Source organism: Trachurus japonicus, chromosome 3 (assembly GCF_045865225.1).
Source record: "Trachurus japonicus isolate A0001 chromosome 3, Traja_1.0".
Lineage (NCBI taxonomy): Eukaryota > Metazoa > Chordata > Actinopteri > Carangiformes > Carangidae > Trachurus > Trachurus japonicus.
In genome coordinates, this window is record NC_140909.1 from 19,169,574 (window position 1) to 19,196,706 (window position 27,133).

At 41.2% G+C, this 27,133-nt stretch overlaps 1 protein-coding gene across 1 annotated transcript; it reads right to left on the reverse strand.

Annotated features, from left to right (window-relative positions):
* Nucleotides 1–819: 819 nt before the first annotated feature.
* slc12a4 (solute carrier family 12 member 4) lies at nt 820–26,798 on the reverse strand. The gene is made up of 24 exons (XM_085765458.1): nt 26,374–26,798; nt 14,059–14,156; nt 13,835–13,966; nt 13,332–13,478; nt 12,914–12,968; nt 12,457–12,587; nt 12,095–12,336; nt 11,644–11,858; nt 11,331–11,495; nt 10,863–10,961; nt 10,690–10,747; nt 10,428–10,602; nt 10,006–10,124; nt 9,772–9,870; nt 9,432–9,551; nt 9,248–9,352; nt 7,764–7,932; nt 6,535–6,730; nt 6,080–6,249; nt 5,747–5,878; nt 5,311–5,418; nt 1,487–1,674; nt 1,235–1,368; nt 820–1,107 (listed from the first exon to the last, which is right to left on the reverse strand). The coding sequence occupies exons 1-24, from the start codon at nt 26,507–26,509 to the stop codon at nt 1,016–1,018; spliced, it is 3,285 nt and encodes a 1,094-aa protein (XP_085621584.1). The 5' UTR covers nt 26,510–26,798; the 3' UTR covers nt 820–1,015.
* Nucleotides 26,799–27,133: the final 335 nt, after the last annotated feature.

Consider the following 27,133-nt stretch of genomic DNA (forward strand, 5'->3'; position numbering starts at 1 on the left):
ACAGAATGTGAATACTTTTTGCGGCTATTGCAGAAATAATGTAAACTATGAATTATATAAAGTATGGTTTATTTTATGAAAATCTGAAGCATTATGACTTTAATTCATTTAAATAAGTCTTTTGTGTGCAGATAAGCTTTTCAGGTCTGAAAAGATGTAATTCTAACATAATTCACATACACTTTCTTCTCTTATCAATAACAAAAATATCCAAAAAATCATAACTTATATCTCTTTTGAAAAAACACACTTTATGATCTCTAGCATCCACATTTACAAACTGGGTTTTGTGCCACCAATTCCGCCAATGCAGCATAGCCAACGTCAAGAATTATGTTTATTATCTACAGTGATATTTTCTTTTACCGCAATGGGGAAGTGTTGAGAAAATAAATAAATAAATAGAGACGTGCTTCCAAAATAATCAAAAGGTTGTTGTAGAATAAAAATCAAACAAACAAATATTATTAAAACTGTTAACACGATTGTGCTGTCTGCTAAATATTCAAATATAGGTGTTTTCCACATATTAAAAGGTATTTGGTACCTATAAATGAGAAAATACTAACATAAACTCTCTGTTTGACAGTCAGTGTTTCTGAGGGAGAAAAATGAATTCATTTGTAACGAATGGCAAAGCCTTGAATGAACTGGATAGATATGTAGAATGACGCAGTATTCTACAAGAATACAATAAAACCTCTTTTGTACTCAAAAGTTTATAATCTAAAAAAAGGTATCAAACCGATGCATCTATAAACATCAGTCTGCGGGCGGTGTTTAGCTCACTTGGTAGAGCAGCCGCCCCATGTGTGAGGGTCTCTCTGCCTCTCTGCCTCCCCATTTCCTGTCTCTCTCTCTCTCTTAACTGTGCTTTCCATTAAAGGCGAAAAAAAGCCCCAAATAAAAAAAAACAAAAAACATTTGTCTGGCAGCAGAGAGGGCACTGCTCTGTGTCCATTGGTGGAATGTATTCTGCTGAGTCTAAGTGCCCTGTGTAGCAGCTCCTGATTGGTCATGAGTAGATTGTGATGACCTCCCGACCTCCACCTCTCACCAGCAGCACCCTCTCCAGTCCTTCAGTCAACACTTCCAGAAATTCCATATCTGAGGAAACGGTTACGGAAGTAAAACCAAGCAAACAATAGCTGGCACACACATAGTAAAGCTTGCAATTTTCCACAGAATTTTGTAAAAGACACATTTTTGTTTTGATCATATCGGCAAAGGATACAGTTCTCATCACCATCTGTGTTACGGGGAGGTCCTGGCATGTTCAGCAGCACTAATCGAGCATCGTGGGACCTGTTGACTATTACCTCATTCAGCTTCACAGCTGTATGCATTCGCCGCACATTGGACTGATCCCTGGGGTACAGCAACATAGACAAATAAACTCTTACAAAGCAAGCTCTGACTCTGTGAAACTGAGAAACATGCAAGGGGAAAAGGGGGGAAAAGGTGAAAGGTTTAGCATCCAACTCACGGTTTGAGGCTCATGAGTTCTCTGAAGTTCTCAGGTGCATTATTCCTGTTTCTCCTCTCAGCTTCACACTTCTCTCTTGTCCATGTCATCTGAACCTTCTCTGGAGGAGCCTCCACCACCTCCTCCTCCTCATCTGAGTAAAGACTTCCCATGCGCACCAAAGAGTGTCTGTCTTTTACCAGCTGGGCCTGCAAGACCACAAAAATCAAATCAGTTTGTCCCTCAGCCTCAGTGAATTTTGGTGCCAATTTGTAAAAATTCCCTCCCGGCATTTCTGAGATGGGCCCTAGTTTCGTGGCGCAGCGCAGGTGGCGCAGGTTGGTGCAGCCGGTGCAGTGCAAGTTTCGACCAGCGCAGCCCGGCACACGGTCAGTTTGGCAGATTGGTAGATCACGCTTCGCCGAGATGGGTGTGGTGGCGCAGCAGGGGGAGGCGTCACAGATTCAGCTTGGCGCAGAGGAAGTTTCGTGCGCCGAGGGTGCGCTGAAAGCTCGCCACCTCAAACCTGGTCTACTCTCGGCGCACGGCAAGCGCAGCCGGTGCAGTGGTAGATTGACGTGCAGTGCACACACGTCACCAAGACCTCACAGGCAGGTTTCCACAGTTCCAGGCACATTTAGATGCAATAAATAATTACAACAAACAATATTTAATGCAACTAATTGAATTAACACATGAATTTATATCTATATAGATTGTCCCGTCACATCTGACGGTCAGATCAAAGGCTGTTGGCACGCGTAATGGAAACTCGACCTGAATTAACACAGCAGGGACGAACTGGGACTAAAAAGCAGCCGCGGATGTTCCAAGAGCAGGATTGTGAGGGTGGATGACTGCATGTCGCTGCCGTGTTTATATACGCACTGTGCCGTTGTGATGATCCGCTTTATTTATTTATTTACTTATTAATTTATTAGCGGGCGAGCAACCGCATCGTCACGCAGCCATAATAAAAAACAAAAAACAAACAAACAATCGTCTCTCTCAGCCAACCACAACAGCCTCGGCATCAGATAGTGAGTATATAGCCTACTACAGTATACTCAGCATCTCTCATCACAGAAAAAGAAATAAAGGAGACGGACAGACAGACAGACAGAGAGAGAGGGAGAGGGAGAGAGACACTTGGCAATGCGTCCTTTATGCTGAGATGCTCCTGATTTCATCCCTGTTACGCATGGTGTTTGTTTATGTTGTGATTAGTGTACACCTCTCATCTGTCTTACACAGGGTTTTTTTTTTTTTTTTTTTATTACTTTATTTTTACAGGGACAGTGCACAATTAAGGTAATTGTACCAGAGTTAGCTGACAGCTAATTTACATCTGTTGTCCCTGGACAGGCAGACAGAAGAAACAACGACCGTCAGTACACGAAATACAATACATAAAAATGAGACAATACATAAAGTTCCATCAATGTGATCAGAGTACAGGCCTGTCAATCATAGGTGGTTACACTTTTGTGTTTCTTTTAGCCAGAGCTTTAGGCTGGACTTAAATTCTACTAGGCTTACTGAGTCTCTTATGTGTGTAGGTATAGAATTCCACCTCCCTATGACTTTAATGGAGAAAGCAGATTGTCCAAAAGCTGTTCTTCTGAACTGTGGCACCCAGTCACCCCGAATAGATGCTCTAGTCCTGCCAGCTCTGCCACTGCTGGGGCAGGATAGGCATTCCACGAGGGGAGGGGGTGCCAGGTTATGAATAATTTTAAACATCAGACAAACATCAGAGTAGAACATGAAGTTATCAAAATCTAGAAAATCATATTTTTTAAGAATGTTACAGTGATGATAATCCTTTGGTTTTTTATCTAGTGCTTTTAAGATTTGTTTGTAAAGTGAGTAAACAGGCTTCAGTACAGTTACACCGGCCTGTGACCAAGTTGTTATACAGTAAGACAGATGGGGAAAAATCATAGTCTGCACAAAGAGTTTTGCAGTGAATGGAGACAACTGGTGCCTGATGCTCTTAAAATTATACAGATTAAATTTAACATTTTTAATGACCCTACTTACTTGCTTTCTAAAGGACAAGTTTGTATCAATTTCAATGCCCAGATACTTAACGTGTGTCACACATTTGATGACCTCGCCATTAATTAAAATATCAGGGTTAACTGAATTATTAATCCTCTTTGTGAAATACATACAAGTTGTTTTACTAACATTAAGGGTTAGACAAGAGTTTGCTAGCCAATCTGACACCTTGCTCATTGCAGTAGTCAGATTGGCTGCAGCATCATCTTTGTTTCTTGCATGGGTGAAGATCACAGTGTCATCAGCATACATTTGAGTGCAAACATCTGGACAAACTTGAGGAAGATCATTAATATATATACTAAATAAGATTGGTCCTAAAATAGACCCTTGGGGGACCCCTACTGTACAGTTTGTAAAAGAGGAACGCTTATCACACACTCTTGTGCACTGTTTCCTGTGGTTTAGGTAGGACTCCATCCAGGTCAAGGCATTGGCTGACAAATTAAATTTGGAAAGTTTAGAAAGTAAAATATTGTGATTAACTGTGTCAAATGCCTTCCTTAAATCTAAAAACACAGCCCCAACAACACCACCTTTGTCAAGATAGTTTTTGATTTGTTCCACAAAAAAACAATTTGCTGTTTCTGTTGAGTAATGTTTTCGAAAACCAAACTGCATTGGGTGAAGGCTAAAATTGCCTTCATTTAAATGAGAAACCAACTGATCACAGACAACCTTTTCAGCAATTTTAGAAGCTACTGGAAGGATACTAATGGGTCTGTAATTTGATGGAGTATTCCTTTCACCCGATTTAAAAACTGGGATTACTACTGCTGTCTTCCATGAGGAAGGAAAGTATGAGTTCCTTATGGATAAATTGATCAAATGAGTTAAGGGTTTACATAGTATGGATTTATAATTTTTGAAAAGCCTTGCATCAAGATCAAAAACATCCATGGACCTTGAAGCTTTTAGACAGTCAAGTACTTTCATTACTTCAGATTCTGAGACATATTCAATTGTAAAAATAGGGAATTCATTATTTGCAGGTTCAAGAGACATTGGTCTTACATCAAAATTCTTGGCCAAACACTGTTTAAATACTAAATGTGAGTTTCTTTATTAGTTTATTAGTTTTTGTTTTTTATACTGGGCAGCGGTTCTCAGTGTATCAGGGCAAACTTGAATAAGGATATTAGTAAACTCATTATTTGGCCACTCTGAGCTCGGACCTCCCGGACCAAAACACCTGTTTCCTCCTGGGAGAGGTTTGGCCTCTGGCGTCGCTGTCTCCTCCGTCCATGTCGAAGTATAAAATGACAAACTTGCAGTGCGCAGTTAAAGGTGAGGAGACGAGCTCATTTGATTGGTGAAGATCTGAATCGGCTGTGTTAATCCCACTTCACGCCATTCTCTGCTCCTCCTTTCCCCCTCCCGCCTTATCTCCTCCCTCTTTGCCGTTTGCGCCGGTAGGAGGGACAAGGGGAGTGCCTGCGCTGGCCTGAGTCGGACTGCACCGTGCACCAATCTTGCAAAATGCACCTGGACACGCCCCGTTGGTGCTGCGAAGCTGCGCTTCACCTAGACTGCGCATGGTCTAGGAAACTAGGGCCCATCATGTTAATCAGAATGGGACAGATGGACATTGGGTGTTTGTCATTGTTTTGCTGATTCATAGACATGTTCTGATCAGTACATCAGACAACTACAACTACAACCAATGACTCAGAATAAGACTACAAATCAGTCATCAGAATATGCCTTCAAACTGTCACCATATCCTTGACCTTTGACTTTTAACCACCAAAATCTAATTAGTTTACTCAAGGTCTACATACCTCTCTTTGCCTTTCTGCACTGGACAACCTCATTTGCCTCAACATCTGGGACCTCTGCTCCATCATTAGCGTCCGCTCATATGTGTATGCTGAGATGTCACTGTCATGCTGAAATGAAAACATAATTTTAATCGTTGATGAAAATGAAACATTCTTTCTCAACGAACAGTGCAGCAGTGCAATTTAATGAATCTATGTTCAAATATTTGATTTCTATCCCCTCATCAGGCTGAATGAGGAAAGCATTTTTTTAGTCTGCATGTATCTAAAAAAAACAATTATTACTTGTTTCAGTAGACAAAGATGGGCATGTGGTTTTAGCTGCAATTTATATTACCGCCTCAAGTTTTTACTGAGTTTGTTCTGAACATAACGAGGCATGCAATCTTTTCTCTTTTTTCTTCCAAATTAGTAGATGTGTAATATGAACTCTCACCATCTCCACCACTTCGACTTCAGCCTCTATTCTCAGCTGATAAAGGAACGTTGCTAGATCTTTCTTCATCTGGATACTGTTGTCATCCATCTGGGCTACAGTAAAGATGCGCATCTTGCATTTCCTCCATACCTAAAACACAAACAAAACCAGTTCAAAATGGCCATGTGTTACTATTTGCACTGCAGTATAGAATAAATGTGAATATACTGTAATTACTCAAAGAAAACGTCAGTCAAAATCATCCTCTATTCATCAATGTTTGAAAATGTTTGAAACACTATAAAGTTACTTTAAAACGCTGAAGATGGACAGTAAACTGTGTCATCTTACTTTATGCTGTTTGAGCAGGAAAGGCAGCAGCATGAGCATCCCCCCATCATGGACGATCCACCACACGTCAATGTTCCCGTCCGTGAAGCGTTCGTGGTTGCTTGGGTAGAAGGACACGTTTTTGGGCACCATCAGGGCCAAGTGGGCGGCTGTGGTGCAGCGGACTGTGTCTGGGTAGAGGTATCTGCTATTAGTAACTGTACTGTATCAGTGAATAGTGTGTTAATGAATTCAGCTACAGTGTATTCGGTGTTAGTTGAATGAGCTTTTTCAGTCCCTTTAGCTGTTATAACAAAAAGCTCAGGATAATGACTGTAATCATGAACACATACTCATTCCAGTAAACATTATACAATCAAGGCTGACTTTAGGGTGGCAGTCACTTAAATGTGTGGCCAATACTGCAAATGCTGGTTGGATCTTTTAAGCTATATTAGTATTTCATTGAGACTTACTGATGAAAGTCTTCCAGGCACGAGGGTCCTCACTCTGTCTCCAGCCATATGGCCAGCCCATCACTACGGTATTGTGCTTCATGCCTCCCAGACCACAGGACTGGATCAGATGGACGATACCCTCACGCACTTTAGATGCTACCACGACCTGGCAGAAACCCTTCACCCTCTCTATCTCCATCATATTCTTGATTGCCTGGCAGAATGAGAGGTGATTGACTGATCTTTAGGAAGTAGTAATTGGATATTTAATAGCTGAAATGAATAAAAACTGTTTGACAGTTCCTCCGTCTTGTATCTGATCAAATTAAATACAGTATATTGTGATCAGAAATACACCATAAAGACTTCTATTGCAAAAAAACCCAAAAAATTATAATTACAAATTACATTAATTAAAGTTTCACTGTCTGCACCTGATTTGTCCTTACATTTGCTTCATGTTTAATTCATTGCCAACAAATCATGTCGTAAGAAATGTTCTTGCACTAATCCTTGATTTATCTGAAATGGCTCATTTGCACCATGTCCTATTGCTAACAGCAACATGTTTCTACACCTGTCCTTACACTTAAAGCAGAAGTAAGTGGTCCGGTCGTTTTCGCTAATGCTGCGTTCCAGGCAGGCTTTTGAAATCGTAAATTACACCTTCAAGTCACAACTTACGACTTTGTAGCGTTTCAGGCAACCCACTTGTGTTTTTCCGACCTGTTTTACCTGTGAAAGTCACTATAACGGCCACTCGTAACTTCCGACCGGTGAACTCGTACCAGATGGAACTGGTACGACTTCACGGTCGGAAAAATACGAGTTTCCTTGAACGCACCATAACAGTCCTCGTCCCTACGTCACCACATTCACGGCGTTCCTTGGCTGCACACACAGCCCTGCATGCCGTTCTCTCTCCTCATTGGATAAAAACTGTAGGATACGATAAATGTTTTCTCCTGGGCTCAGAGCAGAGCAGAGTGACTGACAGACCCGTGTTTCAGACCAAACACTCTATAGAAGTGATTGCTGTCGGAAGATATAACTATTTAAGACTTATATTAACACAAAAATATCACTTACTTCTGCTTTAACTGAAAAAAGTGATACTAAGGAGGAAATGTTACACAGAAAAAAATATGTATGTTTCTTTAAGCTTTTCACATTATAAACATGTTCATACTGTGGCTACATAGTCAGCAACACAGTACAATACAGAAACATAGAACGTGTGTATGTACCTGTTCAGCTGCCTGCATTTCCCCATAGCTGTCCAGGAAGTTGCCCTGGATGACAGAGCCCACAATGGTGAGACCTTTTCCTGCCTTCAGCTGTGAGGCAAAGGTGAGCAGTCGAGGGTATTTTACATGGAGGTCCTCATCCAGCTTCAGTAGCACCAGGAGCTGAGGTCTGTAGAGCAGTGAATGACATACAATATGGGACAATGGCCTGTGTCAAAGATGTGCATTTGCAAAGACTGTCACCTCATTACAGAGATTTTTTTTTTTTAATTTGATGCTTCAATAGAAAGAATGGACTCATGCTCATGCAAATATTGATCTATTAAAACAGGAAAACTGAATGGTCACTGCCAGTTCAAGAACTGATGATGTAATCAGTTTCTGCCTGCATGCTTTTGTGTAGACATACAGGACATACAGAGTCAGTCAAGTATTAGTGTGATTGATTTGCAGGTAAACTGAAGTCTCGCTTAAAAATATAGCTTGCAGTTGACCAGACATGTTAACTGTTGGTTTTAAAAGATTATCTCTGTGTGAATCCGTCTCAGCTTTGTAAAACTACCTACCTGTACCAATAAAGTAACTTTAAACCTTGAACTTGTGTTGAAATAAGGTCATGGAAATGCCAGTGACTCAACAGTTAGTGAGTACTACTGATTCTTAAACTTTTTCACATTTGACTGACTCAAATTAGACTACAAACCGCTTGCAATGAGATCTTTGCTTTTAGATGTGTTATTACAGAAAATGTTTGAAACCCATTATCAAATGTTATTGTGTCACTGATGGATGCAACTGTAGAAGAAATTACTTAAATTTGCCTACCAAGGTGATCAGGTTTAACCTCTTTAACCCACCAAGCCAGTGCTTACTCAACTGTGTTGTATACATTGTATTGATGTATTGTCTCTATTCCATTAGAGCAGCTGTTGTGTCACTACCACTGTCTGGGGAAGAGGAAGTGCAGCATGAGAGTGATTACAGTGTATACAACACAAACAGTTGGCACGCTAACTTACTGGAACTGATTAGCAAGCATGACGCCAATGAACAAATAAGGGAGAGAAGCCTTAGGCCACCACTTCCCAAAAGTGCTTTTATCGCGTGTCCTTGCCAAATGACACTCTCTCGTTGTAAACTTGAAGTTCAGTGACCCCATTCTGGAAGTTGTTTTAATGGTGAGCAGGGAATCTTATGACTCATTACTTCATGCCAGTCCCACGCAAAGAGTCTTAAACTATACCGGTAAAATCTTGAAAAACTTGCAGGTTCTCCCTATTAAATTTCATGTGTCAATGAGACATAGGCTGTTCTCTAGTCTATTGACTGAATCAACAGTTTGATGTTGTGAAACATTTGTCAAATAATCTGATTATTCTTTTACAACAACTACATGTCATGTGACTCCAGGAATGCAGTTTGAATACCCTGGGGAATGTTTGCAAGGAAATATTTCAGAGCATCTTCTGTAGGTGTAGCTGTACCTCCAGTTCTTGGTGTGTGGGGGTCCGACCTCAAGTCTCAGCAGGGCGTAGCGTGCAGCACTGAGCGATAGTCCTCTAATACCATCGCCCCACTCCTTCTCTGCTCTGTTCATAGAAGCACAAATGTCATTATCCAATCACTGAGAATGCACTGGAAGTTAAACGCATTTCACTCCAGACATACCCCTGATACTCAATGTATTTGTAGATCATCCCAGCAATGCCCATGGCCACTATAGCGTAGTACCAGGAGGAGATGAACATTAAAGCCAGACACATACTCATACCAAGGAAGGACAGAGCCCTGTGGGTGTGGCAGACATGTCTGAAATTACATTTCTGCATAGCAACGGCAGTCATTTGCAAGGATACATAATGAATTACTTTAGTCTTTCATGACAGCATCTATAGCATGAACCTAACAGAAATGATCTTGTAATCAAAGAGTTGGAGGAGGAGGTATAGTATAGTGTCCCCACCACCTGTTCAAAGTATGATGGAGATGATGATGGAGCTGCACTCACCAGTGGTAATATCTAAACCTTGGCCTCCAGTTTGGGGTCCGTAAAAGAGTCTGAACTGCACAGGCCAAGTTCACGAAGAGATAGCACATCAAGAAGAACCTGGTGAACAAAGACACAGGCAATTTTTGTGTTTCATGTACACAACATGTCTGAGGGAAGTTAATGTGTAAGGTGTGTATAGTACATACATGGCTTACTGTATGCCATATTTTTAGTATATGCAAGTGAACTTACATGGAAAGGATAGGAGCAACCATATCCAGTGAGGCAATGAGGATACCCAACTCTGCTATGAGACCAGTCAGCAGCAGTGCCCATGTAGGCTCCCCATTGCTCTTCCCATGACCAAACACCTAAAACAAAAACAAAAAAAATGACTCAGAACCTTCGTATGCAGCAATGCAAATCACTGCTTATATCATATTCAAATACATTTTCAAGGAATAGCCTATATTACCAAATGCAAATGATTCCAGTGCATCAAACTGCATGTATTTTTAGAGTTATTCTGAATATTCAAATAATCCCATGTTAGACATAATAACTGTTGTCCATCTGTCAACAAGCCTGTTGGACATTTCTTGCAGAGAGTAAAGATCTTTCAGAATGTGAAATGGTTAACGCTTTATCAACAGTGTCAGCCGGTGCTTCCCCACCCTGAGGAAAGGGATGATGTTGTCCTTCGCAATAGCCTGTAGAAGTCGTGGGGCCCCAGTGAGAGATTGCAGGCCTGCCCCAACCGTAGAGAAGAAGGAGCCAATGACAATAACCCATGGAGACGGCCACGACAGAGTCCCCACCACCAGGTTTTTTCTGACAGCATCCCCAAACCTGCAAGTATTTTTGCCATTATTAAAGTTTACTGTTCCAAGAAGTCTGATCATAGTAGTAACTTGCAGTAGGATTCAATGAACTTACTTGTCCCTTAAAACAACTCCTTCAATACAAGCCCCAAACAGGACGACGGAGCTTATATCTGAATACAAGGGGTGAAGGAGCTGCTCACATCACAAACATGAAAATCAAATCTGATTTCTTTTCCTGTTTTACCTTTCTGAGTTGAATTATGAAGTCACTGAAATAAAGGATACAGACAAGTGAAGTAGTGGTTATGGCTAAAATAGTTCCCACAGGGATGGACTTCTGCGCATCGCGGAGATCACCGGATCGGTTGGAGCCTGCCATGATACCTACATGAGAAAAATAAAGTCAGTACTTAAACACATGGGACATTATGCTCCTACTGGCTGGATTAGAGGTTTAAAGCTTCCTTGTCTTTTTGCATCTGCAAGGTAATTATAATTTGTTTTTATTACCTTATGTAAAAATGACAACTCACTTTATGAGTTCATATTGTATAGAAATTAGGTCGGTCACCGGAAATAGGGTCTTATTGTCTACATCGTATAGATTACAGGTTTAATAGATCGACCATTTATGGCAAACATACTATTATATTGCTGTATTAGTGAGACATAACACAAGTACAGTAAGTAATTTGACTGAGACAGAAGAGAGTGCTATAAAAGCTGTTGATTTGTTTTAGGATGTTGTTTTACCTGTGGCAGATGGGAAGAAGATCCCAACCAGAAGTGTGAACGATGTAGCGATGTCAGCTGACACATACATGCCAAAATTGTCCATGGCGCCGTGGGCATCCACTGACTGTAGCCCTGCTTTCTCTAGGATCTCTCCTTTCTGCATGTAGTTGCCCCACATGTTTTCTAATGGGAGAAGAGATACTTAGAGCACTGGAAACAAATGAGCATTATAGGAAGGTGACATTAATGAAGCAGGACATCTCTTTGGCAATTTATTTCCAAAATACAGGCAGTTCAATTTTCAGATTAATAGAATTAATAGTTAGTTCACCTCTAAAAATCCCACTGCCCAGTCCAGGGATGCCCTGTATTTCTGTCACATTGTTCTGCATGAAGTAGTCATCACATTGAGCGCTGCTCATGTTCCCCGGCAGGCAGAACCTGTCCCACAGCTGACTGGGCACTGTGATGTTGCCCTCAACCACAGTCTTAGCACACACATCAAAGCGATCTCTCACCAAAGTCCTGTTACCCAACATGCAGATCCTACAGCAAATACACAGAATTTAGAATATCACTGGTTAGACAACTAGCACAATCATCATCACCAATGAAAAATAAAAACTATCAAAAGAAAGAAAATAATATGGAAACATTAATTATTTACATGCAAGCAATTCAGAATTATCATGATCTCCTCCCACTTAAACCAGTTATCTCAAATTAATTAATCTCTATAATTCTCTGGACACCCTGTTAAATTCATTCCCCTGCAGACTTACGGGAATTCTGGTGGGTGGCTAGCAGATTTGATTGCCCCGGCATAGATGGAAACAATTGAGATAATAACACATGTCAGGAAAAGAGAGGCCAGCTTGTTGACATATTTGACTCCCACAAAAACCACTACTGCCATCAGAGTGAGGCAGATGGAGCCATACACTCGCATATTGTTCAGCATGGCACTGTCACTCCCAAGGGGGTCAGTGGAGTGAAAGATGGCTGCCTGAGGGACCAGATATTTCTGAGGAGGAAAAAAGACAACACAAGATTTAATGCAAGCATACTATAGTGTGTGGAAAATGCATGCAATAGGTTGTATCTGTTACTTTGGGACTGTAGAATATTATTTTAACAAACTGACCAAGAAGATTTCAATGGCACCAAGTATGTACATGGCAGAAGCAAAGGTGGTGCCCAAGTAGAAGCACAAACCCACAGCTCCTCCAAACTCAGGACCAAGTGAGCGAGATATCATGAAGTATGCCCCTCCAGCTGCAAAAGACAAAACAAACTGTTGGATGCTGAAATCCTCTGGAAATACCTCTCTCAACTGCAAGCAGTAGATTTGGTAGGTTTCTGCTGCCCCCATGTGGAAGGAGCTGTAATGGGAATTATAACTTCGATTTAAGAGCAGACAGTGGATCTGAGGGACCAGCAACTAATTATCTTAAAAAATCAGGTATGTATTGAATTAATATCCATGAAGTTCTAAGCTATTCTTCATGAGATCAGGCAAGAGAAAAATATGCTACAACTGTAAGTGTGGCACGAATAGAAAAATAGGTGCAGAGTAAATGTGACATGGTCCCAGGTATTACCTGGAACGACACCATTAGTAGCAATGGCACTCATTGATATGGCTGTGAGCATTGTCTGCAAAGGAAAGAGGAAAGTATAATATAGGAAAGGGCACATATCACACAGACATCATGGACACTTTTCAACTTAACAGTAACATCCACTGAACAAAATGACAGCTGAAGCTAACAGAGGTTTAACACAGTAACATACTCATACATGTTTAGCATAATATGTAAGGTTTAGGTGACAAAAATACAAGTGAGGCTGACATTCTTTGTCTTTAATGCAGTGATCGCTGCTGCTTATGTAACCGTGTAAATTCTATTGACTGATTTAGCCAATAAAAGCTGTCTCATGTCCCACGCTGATGTTGGAGTCAGCCCTGTCTGTATGTCTGTGTGTGTGTCTGTGTACAGTATGTGTCCTCATACTAACACATGAGCAGCACATGAGGACAATCAGGAGGGACTGCATGACGCCTGCCATCCCAACGATCCATGTCAGTCTCAGAAAAAGAATGACACCAAAGATGTTCTGGAGACACGGTAGGTAGACTCCCATCAGAGTGCCCATGTTGGGAGACTGACAGAGGGGGAAAGAGGGAGAGAGGGAGGGGGGTAAAGAGAGAGGGGAGAGTATTGAGCATGACATTTCAGGAAACAAGTGTATTGATCATTAGTATTGATTGATGTACTTTTTAAAGGTCGTTCAATCATGTTATCCACTCTTTGCATGTATCCAGGTCTTTCGCAGGCACGCTCTGACTGCAGAGCGTGCAAAGGCACAAGCCATCAATCAACAAGTCTTAATACAAAACTAGACCTTGGATAGCAAGGCAGAGAAAGGGCTAGAAGTGGAGGATAGTGTTATTAAGACTCAAGCGCACACAGTAAAAACAGTAAGGCACAGTGTTCCTCAGCTGTGCCCTGACTCCTGACCTTGGGGGTTTTGCTACGTGAGGTCTCAGTACTCTCCTCCTCTTCATGCTCCTTGGCTCCCTGGGTAATGTTGGTGTAGTTGACCAAGCGGCTGAGCAGAGAGGAAACCTTCGGCCGAATGTCCAGTTCTTCCTGAAATGAGAGAGAAGGGGAAGAAGTGAAATGAATGAATTTAATTTCAGTCCATCATCTCACAGAAATATTAGAAAGTAAAAATAACAGACCTCAAACAAGGCCAGGTTCCTGTCATAGAAATCATTCTTCTTGCTTGGACCATCAGCACCCTTGAGAAATGGACTATCTTCTTTATGGTTCCCATGTCCTATTGGGGAGAGGAAAGAAACACCCAAGGTCAACAATAAAAGATAAAGTAGTTTTCAGGCAAACCAACAATTTCTCTGCCACTAAATCAGGCAGTTCTGGTGTCACGGACACTTTAAGTGCAGCATCAAGTCAATGAGCATCACATTTACTGTAACAACCAGACTTCCATGGACAGTATAAAGTATCCAGTGGTGTCAGTACTGATTCACAAGCTTCTCTAACATAAAAAGGGGGGAAAGAGGGTAAAAGCAGTACTGACCTGCAGTTTCTTAAAGATGTTGTTAAGGCAGAGTACAAATGGATAATTCATATCCTAAGTCTGCATCAAGCCGGTGCATATTCTCATTTGCCCAGGTCATAGTATTTCAAAGGAGGTTAAATCGAAAGCAACTGGACTTAGTTATTTGTCTAGGAAGACGTTTCACCTCTCATCCAAGAGGCTTCATCAGTTCATGTACGCATCTGACCAGGCTGGGACTGGTCCAACTATCTGGTGTGGAGACTCACTATTTAACCTCTTGTGTGGGCGTTCACAAGGGTGATGATGTCACTGGTTCCCATTTGTGCTCCAAGTGCCAACGACAGTCGTTTAAATGACTGCCTTTGATGGAAGGTTGGTTTCGACTTCGTTAGTGCCCTATTGTGTTATAACGACAGTCGTTGGAGCCACTTGCCACTTGTGAACAGTGGTTGTTCTTTGAGGCTAGATTGTTGAATCTCCTGGGAAGGGATGAAAGGGCAGCATTGTAAATTGGAGATAGGTGGTGTCTCAGGCCACCTCCCCTGTTTAGGGATGGTTTCTCTAGTCTCAGGCACCCATGTCAGACCAATATCTACTTTTCGACTCTCACCACCCTCTGGAACATAAGCTTGGGGTTATCAGAACTTTACAACACAGAGCTGATAACGTGCCCACCAGCTCACAGGCCCAAGGGGCAGAACACAAGCACCTGAGAGGCGCCCTCACAACTTGTGGTTACCCTAGCTGGACCTTTGTGAAAACTGCAGCTGCTTCCAGAAAGAAAACCAGCAAAGTGGTTGAGAAAGAAAGACAAAACAAGAGAAACAACATAGTCATTCCATATGTGTCTGGAGTATCAGAAAAACTCAGGAGGATCTTTAACAAACACCGTATCCCTGTGTATTTCAAACCCAGCAACACACTCAGACAGAGATTGGTACATCCCAAGGACAGAACACCACACACCCACAAAAGCAACCTGGTGTATGCAGTCCAATGCAACGAGGAATGCAAAGACCTCTACATTGGAGAAACAAAACAACCACTGCATAAACGCATGGCCCAACACAGGAGAGCAAACTCCTCAGGACTGGACTCTGCTGTCCATTTACATCTCAAGGAGAAAGCCCACTCCTTTGAGGACAGCAATGTCCAAATCCTAGACAGAGAGGACAGATGGTTTGAAAGAGGAGTCAAAGAAGCTATTTTTGTAAAAGTAGAGAAACCATCCCTAAACAGGGGGGGTGGCCTGAGACACCACCTATCTCCAATTTACAATGCTGCCCTTTCATCCCTTCCCAGGAGATTCAACAATCTAGCCTCAAAGAACAACCACTGTTCACAAGTGGCAAGTGGCTCCAACGACTGTCGTTATAACACAATAGGGCACTAACGAAGTCGAAACCAACCTTCCATCAAAGGCAGTCATTTAAACGACTGTCGTTGGCACTTGGAGCACAAATGGGAACCAGTGACATCATCACCCTTGTGAACGCCCACACAAGAGGTTAAATAGTGAGTCTCCACACCAGATAGTTGGACCAGTCCCAGCCTGGTCAGATGCGTACATGAACTGATGAAGCCTCTTGGATGAGAGGTGAAACGTCTTCCTAGACAAATAACTAAGTCCAGTTGCTTTCGATTTAACCTCCTTTGAAATACTAAGTCTGCATCGTGTTGCTTTACTTTAAAGATGAATTAAAATATTATAAACAATTATGGACCTACAGTGATGTGACTAAAAGTGTTACAATTTCAGAATATTAAACATAAACATTTATTAAACATAAAGCTTCAAACACGTTGGATGTCACAAGGATGAAATCTTCCATAGGGCAAAAAACATCATTGCCTGTGCAGTAATTAATAAGACAAAGTAGACAGGAAAAATACAATGTTCCTAACCAACTCCAGTTGGAAATCCTTTAAAATATTCAATCAGTTTTTAATTGTCACTATTAATTATAAATCAAACATTTTAATAATCTCCATGTAGCAGCCAACTAAAACACAATGCAGTGAAGGTGCAGCGAAAGGCCAAAAACAGCACAGACCAACAAAACAAAGTCCAGGTGATAAACAGGCAAATAATTAGATTTTACTCTCATTAACTTCTGCTTTTGATGAAAAGAATCAAGCAGAGATGAGAACAGTGCCTGGGGCAATTATTACACACAAAGTCACACTGCAAACTCTATCACACACACAGTCACACTCACACTCACTGGCATACACACACCTCATTACCTCGAAATTACCTAAGGTTGAGTTATTGGAGCATGTAAACTTAAACAGTGGCATCTCAAAACCCAAATTAATCCTGCAACAAAAAGTCTGCCAACTTACCAAGAGGGCATGAAATAGAAAAACATTCTCAAATGTGTTGAAAGTATGCCAGCTTTGCTCACCTGTGTCCTGTGTCCCACTGCAGTAGGTTTCACTGTGGGTGAGCATAGTTATGTGCTGTGTGCAGACTGCAAAAGAGTAGTCTGTGCTCTAGCTTGGGGAATTGTCGATTACTATCCAGGACACCCGGTCACCCGGGGTGAACACTCATTCAGGGGCCTGATCTAACACACACATGGTGCACAATGAGGGAGGAGGAGAATTGAGGGTACAGACACACACATGCAAGGCGCATGTCTGCTCATGGGGATACAAAAGCAATGGGCATTGGGTTTTTGAGATATATAGGTTAAAGGTTGCACTGATACCCAGGACATCTCTGAAATTATCACCACTTACTAATTATCTTCCAAGATTGAAGAAACATTCATTTGCAATAACTTGGAAGACATGATGTGATGTTTAAGTGAAGAAAGCACTGAGAATTAAAACATGAAAGTGAAACAGGATTCAGTAAAATTCCTGATTATCTGTCTTTCCAAACCCTGCCAAAAACACAGTTGGAGGACCATAGTGATGGCTGAGAACAGATTAGAATGAAAACAATGTCAACAGTGTCCTCTGGTGTCATCTTGCTGTCAGTGGAATGAGATAAAAACAACATATGCATTTGAAGCAACAATTAAGGGGGTTGATGGCAGAGGCTCTGATCCACAGCCTCTTGAGTGAGAAATTCTCAGCTGGCAGTTGAGAGGAACTATGACCCAATCAGTGCTGCTCCAAACATTGTCGTCTAGTGCCAAAAATCCCAAATAGTTTAGCTTCCAACTTTGGAAACTCATTTAAGATCAGGCTGTGAAGACAGTGGGGGTCTCTTGCTAATAAGTTCACATTAAATGTATAATTAAAAAGATTAAAGATTAACTGGCCTGTTGGCACACAAGAGTCTTGCTGTGAGCACAGAGTAACATAGAGGCTTTACAGAAACATGCACCGACATGTTACCTGTGCCCCAAGCCAAAAGCAGATCTACACCAAAGCCAGAAGACAGTTATTCTGTCAGACAGATACATGTAGCTACATACGTTTGTATCTAAAGAGATAACTTACACAGGGACGGTACAACCTAATTTCTGCACATTTCACCAACAACAGTATTTGCAAACAAGCAATTAAGAAACTCTAGCCTTTATTTTTTTCTTTCGCTGAAAATAGCAGCTGAGAGCACAGGTCTTGTTTCCCCAGAATGCAAATCACACAACAAGCATACAACTCTTTCACAGTCCTTACTCTTATCTGCCTTGTTGTCAAATACACAGTACTGTATGTAATGGAGAAGAACATATGATATTTCCCATAGAAATATAGTGGAGTGGGTGGAAAGTGTATAGTAAAAAAACACATGTAGAGTAGGGGAGAAGTTGAGCATAGGGGCAAATTGAGCCATAAGAAAGATTGAGCCTGTGACCAAATATTATGGAAGAAGGCGTCATTTCATGGAGTCTGTCAAAGTAAGAACCACATGGGTAAAGTGGTTTGACATGTAAAGTCAAGCTTTACTTTCAAAGAGAAAGATGAGGGGTTCTTCCCAAGATGTGACGTAATCACAAAACTCCCCAAAGCTCTCTGAGTTTGAGGCTCAGCAGGAAGTCCCTGCAGTTTGTGTTCCCCTGCAACCTGGACAGGTGTATTAAGTAAAGGGGGAGGTGGGAGATGGATGGAAGGCAAGGAGGGGGGTGGATCAACTTACCCCACTCCTATGCTCAACTTACCCCATACACAGGGTAAGTTGTGCCAGGAGACCACTTTTGTCGAACACGGTTATATGTTTACACTCATTCTATTTGTTTGTATGGATGCACAACATCCATAAATATATAGATATACAAGTTAGCAAAAAAACTATAATTATCTTGATGTGGTGATCCTGAATATGAAAAATGGCTCAACTTACCCCACTCTCCCCTACAAGTGCCTCAACATTGTACCCCAGTACATTTCTTCATGGATTTTAATATTGTTCAACCAGAAAATCCTGAAAATAAAGGGCGGCGACTAAGATGATATCAAAAAGATAAAAGATTAGCTATACCGCTACACCCACACAAGACTACTTTGCCTCACTGCTCATGACTGAGCACTGGTGTTTGCTAAGATCTGACGTTTTGTATTGAAGGAAATTCAAAGCTCACACCGGAAATTAAAAGCAAGCTAGCTGACATTAGTTAGCTTAACTGTAACTAAGGCAGAAACTAGCGAACATGAGTGTTCATTCGTAGAGTCATCCGTAGAGACTTGACACATCCTAATCCAGAAAGGAGGTAATAGGTAAACTGTTGTTCTATTAGGGGGTTGTTTCAAGTCTTAATTTAAGTCTCAATCAGAGAGGCAGATGACCTCAACCACCACCCACACCGCCTATAGTTTGAACCCTGGCTTTCTTTAAAAAGTAAGTCTCCATGTCATAAATGATTCAAATGTAGCACAGAAACAGCATGCTGTGTGTTCATTAACTTTCTCTATGGCACTCAAAACTATTTCAGCCATTAATAACTGTCATAAAACAAAAGACTATTGAATAAATAAATAGATCATACATTCGGCCATTGCTTTTAAATTGTAACCTCAGTCAAATACAAAATGCAACTAAAGTCCAAAGTAAATGTTTTTACAGACTGTGAGTGTGTCAGGGGGTCAGAGTACAATTTCTTGTGCAGGTATAGATCAATCCCCAGAAGAGAAGATGCCAAATTGTCAAGATTATTGAAAGTGCAAAGGTTATGGGCTCTAAACAAAAGCAAAGTTCTCAAGACAAAAAGACAATATTTATGATTTGTCATGGGTCTAACGAACAAATTCCAGAAAGCAGCTCCTGCTAAACATCTTCAAAGCCTTTCCACCAAACAGGTCATTTGTTTACTTTATCTGGCTTGCAGTGTACTTGGCTGAGGCAGTTGGAGCATTCATGAGTTTTGTAATTATCTATTAAATGCTTTCAAAGCCAGCAAATGTTCAAGTGAGAAAGAAACTTTACAGTAATGGGTCTGCACTTTTTAAAAGCCGATTAGACGTGGAAAACAATATCGCTGTCCGTTAGCTGCTTAGGGTTGGAAAAAGCCTCTTTGCTGAACTTTCTCTTTAATAAACATTTAAGACACCAAGGCAGCAAAGTCGGGCAGCTTAGTCCACACTAAGCAAAATTCAGCAAAAATGACATATTTAGGTGCTCTGTGCATTTGTTCGTGCATGTTTGAACATGTGTATGTAAAAATGTGAGAGACAGACAGTAACAGAGACTACTCATACAGTATATGCTTATCCTCCACCCATTTCTACATGCCTGCAAAGCTAAAAGGTACTGTGCCACTGGGTTGGGCAAACATGATATAACTAATACCTGGCAACAGCACAAATAGTAAAAGGCTAAATGCGTTCTCTATTGTTCACAGTATCGAGATCATTATATGATTCTGTGAACTCCCTCCCAGCTTCTTATTGTCAGAACCTAAACCACTCTGACCTCTTACAGAATTGCTTTTTCGCCCCAGGGTGCATAAACAGAAATAGAGAAGGATCAACTTTTGGCTGTAAATAATTGTAAACATGATTTATCTGGAGTATTATTACATCCAACATGATCAAAAGCCTCATTACAAACAGTCATACCGATGGATTGCAGAAGATTTGACAGCCAGGATGTGCTTGCGGTGTATATGCACCACTGTGGAGGCAGAATGTAGCAACATTTGACTTAGTACAAGTCACAATTCAATAAAAAACACACAAATAGAGTGTCCTATGCAGGAGATCACTGTAGTTTCTATAGCTATCCTCCAACTTTAGCTTGGAAAGGAAAGAAGGAACTGAATGCAAATATATTCATGATAATCATGGTTACTCTAACTGTCACCTTGCAATACATTGTAAAATCCAAAAAGCAACTTTGCTTATTTTCCTAATACACTGATGTATGATCTTGGTATGCTTAGAAATGCAAATCTGGAAAATGAAATGGTATTTACATGTACAGGCGAAATATATTGTAACTTGAAGTATACTTCCACACTGTTGCATTAGTATTCATTACATTTTTAAGCCTGCAGTGTTGTGGTAGCTGCTAACAACTGTTTGGTCATGAAAAACCAGTGAGCATACCACTTGGGATTCCAAGTTAAGACATCTGACTTCTCATAATTAGATTTGATATAGTTGTTTGTTTCACTTTACTGTCTCACTTTACTGTCTCTCCTCCCTAGCCTGTAGCAAGAAACATTTTAATTCTGGTACAGCAACAGGCCAGAGTTAGCTATAATGGCTGTGTTCCATGAAGAGTGACATCTGGACAGAGCAGAGGAATGCTAACCTGCTGAGCCGTACAACAAAACATATTAGCTTTGATGTGTGCTAATGATGAGAACAGTGCGGCAGCTCAGTCTGTTTACCTCAGGGGGTGAAGGTGGTGCACTACACAACAGACTTTCATATCAGTCAGACTTTATTTGTATAGCACTTTTCATTCTAACATATTAACACAAAAGTAGTCTGCTTTACATAATAAGAAATAATAGCCCCCAATTCCACCCACTAAGCAAAAAAATCAGGGTTATAAACAAGGGACTCAATAAAAACAGAAAAGGAAACACTGTAATAAATCTCTTACATTTGCAATTAGTGAACATGAGAGGCAGGGTGAGAAATTCAGGAAAACAGGTCAACATTCAGAATAAATCAATTATGAGTGACTCCAGAACTGAAATGAAAGGTGGGGTATTGTAAGAAAGTAAACAAAGAATGAATGAATATACCACGTACTAAGTCTGTAAAACAGCCTAAAAGGGCAAGTCTTGTGTTTCTTAACATTCTCTGCTGCCCTCTGGAAAGGCTGTACCAGAGATGTGGACTGTTATAAAAAGGTGCTTTACCATGGGTTTGCTCTGTATATTTAACTCACATAAGACCTCCAACAGTTGGAAACTAGCATTAGCTATAATCTCTGTATGCAGAACATTAGTCACATTGACTTGTTTGTAACGAGTGGAAGTGTCACTATGTTAACCTGCATTGTCCCTATCAAATAAACTGAATTAAAAATAAATAACAGGTAGCCAGTGCAGGGGCTGTAAAACTGGTGTAAATCCGCTTTTGAGTCTTAGTCAACACAAGTGCTGCGAAGTTGTACTTGAGATATATTCTTCTAAAGGAGCATTACAATAAATAACCCTGCAAGTGTTAAAAGCAGTGGTGTCTCTGTATTGGCATGAGTCACAAACGGTCACACTCGTGGTTCAGGGCCTTAATGCTAGTGCGTGTAATTTTGTATTAAGCAATAGGATTATGTCTCTGCTGTGTCTTTGCCAAAATGCTAATGCACCTAATGAAGTTCAAAGCCTTACAAACAAACATGAAGGCCTTCTTTGTGTGAATGTGCACAGATCATAAACTGTGGTCTAGAGATGAACTCCTATTGCTAATCAACAGTATACAGTACAGTAGCTTGCTAACAGCTCATTCCTCAGTAACTTCAATGAGTGATCAACAACTTGGGTGTTTTCCACAGAGTGGATTGTAAAGTTGTGAATTTATTTCTTGAATTGTGTATTGCAACCCATTTGGTCGCACATCCCTTGAAAAATGGGAATGTAAACACAAAGTTCCTGTACAACAGCCTGCTGTAAATTTCATTCTTATCTTGTTACAGTCCTAATTTTCTGTCTAAATATAAAAGCCAAGAAGGACAGCTTATGAAATTGCAATTAAGTGGCACTCTGTTGCTACCTTGCCTGTGGTACCGTTACTTCTTCTACTAGAATTCCCAGGTCAGGGAATTGGGAAATACACATGAAATTGCTAAATTTAAAATGCTTGAATTTGCCAGCAGTCATGATAGCAATATTTCACACTGCATGTTGGTAAACAGTTTTGTCCAGATATTTCTCAACTTTCATCCTGATGAAATGCTAAAACATCTTCAACTAGTTTCATATTAACCACACACCAGCTTAGTAAAAGTCATTCATGCATGAATACAGGACAACTTCCGTGTTTTTGTATGTAGTCCTGTTGTTTAGAGCCTACAAAGTGTGTACAAAGAGATCATCAGGGACAGCTGCAGCCAGATACCCATAGGAAAAAAAACAATGCCTTAGCTGCTCTGCTTGCCATGCCTTGCCCAGTCACCTCGACGTGAATGAGTAGATCGAGCAAAGATGGCAGATGACTGGATGGAAAGGTAGCTGCATCATAGGAAATGTGTGACAAATCATTTAATTAAAGTCTCTTTATCATCTACTACAATCTTCATAATTTATCAAGGGCTGTGCATGAGTGTATCTGTAGCTACAGTATACAAGAATTTGTTCCAGCTCTGTCATCAGCTTCACATTCCACTTCAGGCACAGTGTTTATCTCTCAGGGGCTGTCATGTGTGTCGTGCCAGACAGCATGACAGGAATAGTCACCCTGTTCGCCTCCTGAATTACAGATGGAGCATAGCAGCATTTTCCAAATGATCCACTCACTATTAGTAGTCTGATGTAATTTTAACATGCATTCTATGGTTGCTATATTTTTACCACAATTAGGTAAGTGCTACAAAGTGTTTTAGCATCTCTCAGCCGACAGGTTTTTTGTTTGTTTTTTTTTAACTCAAAAGCTATTTTAAACCAACACTAAGGAACTTTTCAACCTTCATAAAATATTTTCATAACTTTTGTGATGATACATCGACTTACAACAAGTTGAATGACACCTCTGTCGTGGTCTGAGGGGGTCTGTATCTCTTTCTCTGGCACTAAGCAGCTTTGAGGAGCATGGTAGGAACCCTGCTCTCACTTAAGTTTCACTTTCACTTTTGCGAGTCACAACAAGGAGGGAACAGGCAAAACGGCACTTTAGCAATGGATTATGTTTGTGTTTTCACTTTGAAATGATCCACTGGAAACAGAAACTTAGTTTTGATGTCTTTTGTTAATTTTAATGCAGGATATTTACAGGGCTTCACGCTAGTGTTCATGGGAAATGGAGTCTTCCTTCAGGCAAAAAACTACCGCTTTGGTCCGCAGGCGCCGCCAAACTCAACCAAAACTGAAAGTTCTTTAGTACTGCTTTAATCCATTCAATTTACTTATTAGCCACAGTAAGTAGCTGTTTTTAGCTCTGATAACCCCACTGTTCGACACAAAACTTTTTGGCTAACTCATAATCACAGTGCAGCATTTAATAGCTTAAAACCCAAATATTGTTTTCCACAATTGGTGTATGCCAAAAGAGAGAGTCAGTAACATGAATCCAAATGATTGCTCATGTTATACACAATAAATCGAATCATAATTTGAAGAATTAAATAATAAAACTGATTGTCATATAAGTATGAAGAACCATTCCATTCTTAGACCATTAGTGGCCAATTTCAACATTTAACTGTCCACAAATTAAAAGTAATTAGTGCTATGACCATGTATTTTCTTTGTGAGAGGTCTGAGGTCTCTAGTGATCAGTATACAGATGACCAGATGTAAAACTTCAAATAGGTTACCACTTGCACAAGTGTCCCTTTATTTCAAGTGGCACAGACCTAAAGCAGAGCTGTAAGCAGAGGTGTAGATCTTGAAGGGAAACGTGAAAGCTACTTCAGGGTAGCTGCTCTTGCTCGGAACTTCAGCACTCTCACAATGACCACAGTGTTAAGACTGGTCCTGTCCCGTCCTGCATTGGACAGAGTTGAGTTCATGGCCTGAAACAGACTCTGCACTGTATCACTTCATCCATGCTGCAGACGTCACACTGCAGCTGAGACACACAAATCCACCACTCCCATGGTGAAATCATCCAGTACATGCATCTCCTTCTGGACTAGTTTACCACAATGACTTTCCCACCCAACTTTTTTCCTGTTTAGAAATGTGAATATGTTCATGCCTAAAACTTGCTTGCAGTCAAACTCAGTGGATAACATAGACTTGTGAAGCCACTTGGTTTAGTTTTCAGCTGTCTCTCAAACATAACACAAACATACTGCGTGCCCTTTGCTCACGCAGAGTTACTTCCTTCTACATCTCCTCCTTCTCACCCTGCCCAGTATAGTCATCCCAGCAGCTGTCCACTGAGGTTAATGGCTGCTGTTCTCGGGCTTCAGGAAGCTTTTCCTTGGGTGGGTAACTAAGATTTGTGACAGCAGGATGACAGGGGAGACAGCAACAAACTTGTGCAAAACACAACACTCCCAGGGGTTATTTAAGGACATCTGTTTTTTTCATTATCTGTCATTAATTTTGATTAAAATGGGCATGGTACAAAGTTCTGCTCTGACCACATTAGAGACACCACTTTCAGACACTACTTTATGTACAGTATCTCTCAATTGTTTTAACTTGCATTTCTGCTGTTGAGAATAAATTAGGCTCTAAATGGTGACATCCATGCATTCCAGAAATACCCAAGCCAACAGCTAAGTAAACATGTGCTGAGAGTCCTTATTTTAAAGCACAGATCATCCTATCTGCACAGCCCTGTTTCACTGCAAATTGATGTACTCAGACACTTGCTCATACATTTATGCAAAAAACACATACAGAAGACATGTATCCTTTTTATATGCTTACATACAGAAACAACTTTGATGAGTCTTGAACTTGAATCTCTACTGATGTTTTTCAGTAGTAGGAAGCTCTAACCATAACAGTCAGCTTGACATTCACACTGAGACAACTTGTAATATAAATGTTTTGCCAGTCAGTGTGTAGGATCGTGCCCAGCCCAGCCTTCTGGGTACTTGGTTAAGCGTGGGTGCCTGATTTTTAAAAGGGCCACGCCCATGAATGTCTTCTATTGAAAAAAGAAAACAAAAAAAAACTCAGTTCCCCACTTGGTTCTCCTTATTCTCTCTCACACACACACACACACACACACACACCAGTGCTGCGCTCACATAATCCTGTCAAGCAGCTACAAACTCCTCTCTCCTCTTCTCGATCTCCTTCCCTCTCCTGTCGGGGACCGGTCTCCCTCTTTGTACGTTGATACAGTGGAGAAACAAGAGAGTGACAGTAAAAGACAAGCAGGCACAGAGGAGTGAGGAGGGAGAAATCTGCTCCTATGTTGTTCAGCAGCCAATCTCTGTGAAAGGAAATCCTCCCCTGGCACAAAGAGAACTCCATCTTTTGTGTGAGAAAGCACTTGAGGCCTTTTCTTGTTGCACTGGTACCGTCCCCCCACCTCACACAACCCACCCCCGTTGTGTTTTTCCCGCACGGTTCTCACCCCTTTCATTGTTTTCCCTTTGTTACTTATCCGTCCCACAGTTTGTTTTAAAAGGCTTCCACAGCCAGGGGAGAAACACTTCGAAAAAAGGTAAAAGAAGTGCCTGAACAATTTTCCCTAAAGTGAGCTGTCAAAAACAGACCTGTCTGCTAGAGGAAAACCGCTTTCTGGCCCTGGAGAATTGCCATGGTAACCATACAACCAGCTGTTCACAACGCTCCGAAGACAAAGCAAAGCCTCCCCATGCTCTGTTGAGCCCAGCTCAGGAAGTATCATTTTTAGGACACATGTTCTCAGTCACAAAACTTCTAAAGTAGTCAGTTTGTGCTCAAGATAACAGAAAGAGATGAGCAAAAGTTGTGGGACTCACCATCAGAGCTGACAGTATCTTGATGATCATGGTGGTCCTGTCCAGTGTCTCTGTAATCCACCCAGTTAATCCCCTCTAGACTGTCATAGCTGGACTGAGCGCGGTCCTTCACCGGTACCACTGTGAAGTGAGGCATGTTTTCATCACTCTCCTCTGTGTCTCTAGCTCAGACTCGGCATAGCAGGCTAGCTGTTAGCCAGTTTAAGCTCAACTCCCACTAATGGCAACTACATTCCACTACACTGCGCTCACTTCCTCTGAAGGGTATTATCATATTCCCCACCCACAGGCCAGCCCCTCCTGGGCTTTTTGTGTGAACAGAAAGGGTATGCACGTCTCTGGGATGCATTTGGAAAGACACTCCTCACACCCCCAGACCCCCCCCAGGCAGAAGGAGTGACCTGTAGGGGCACTGATTGAAGAGTTTTAGGGTTGTCATTACTGAGTCATGCAGAGTGAGAGGGTGAGAGAGTGCGGGGTGACCCCTTTCTGCTGTGTGTGTCATACTGACAACTAAAAGAGTGAAGCTCATCTGTTCAAGGTTCAGACAGACAGTCCTCTGTGTATATGAGCCTTTCCCAAACCGCACAGACAGCAACGTGGCACTTTGGAAAATAATCAGACTTCATTGGAGAAAAGCAAACAGAGAGAGGAAAAGGGAGGAGAGGTAGATTTAAAAAAAAAAAAAAAAGTTTTCCTAAAAGAGAGCAAATGAGTAAACACAGCTCCTATTATTCAAATAGTTGAACTGTTGGAAGTC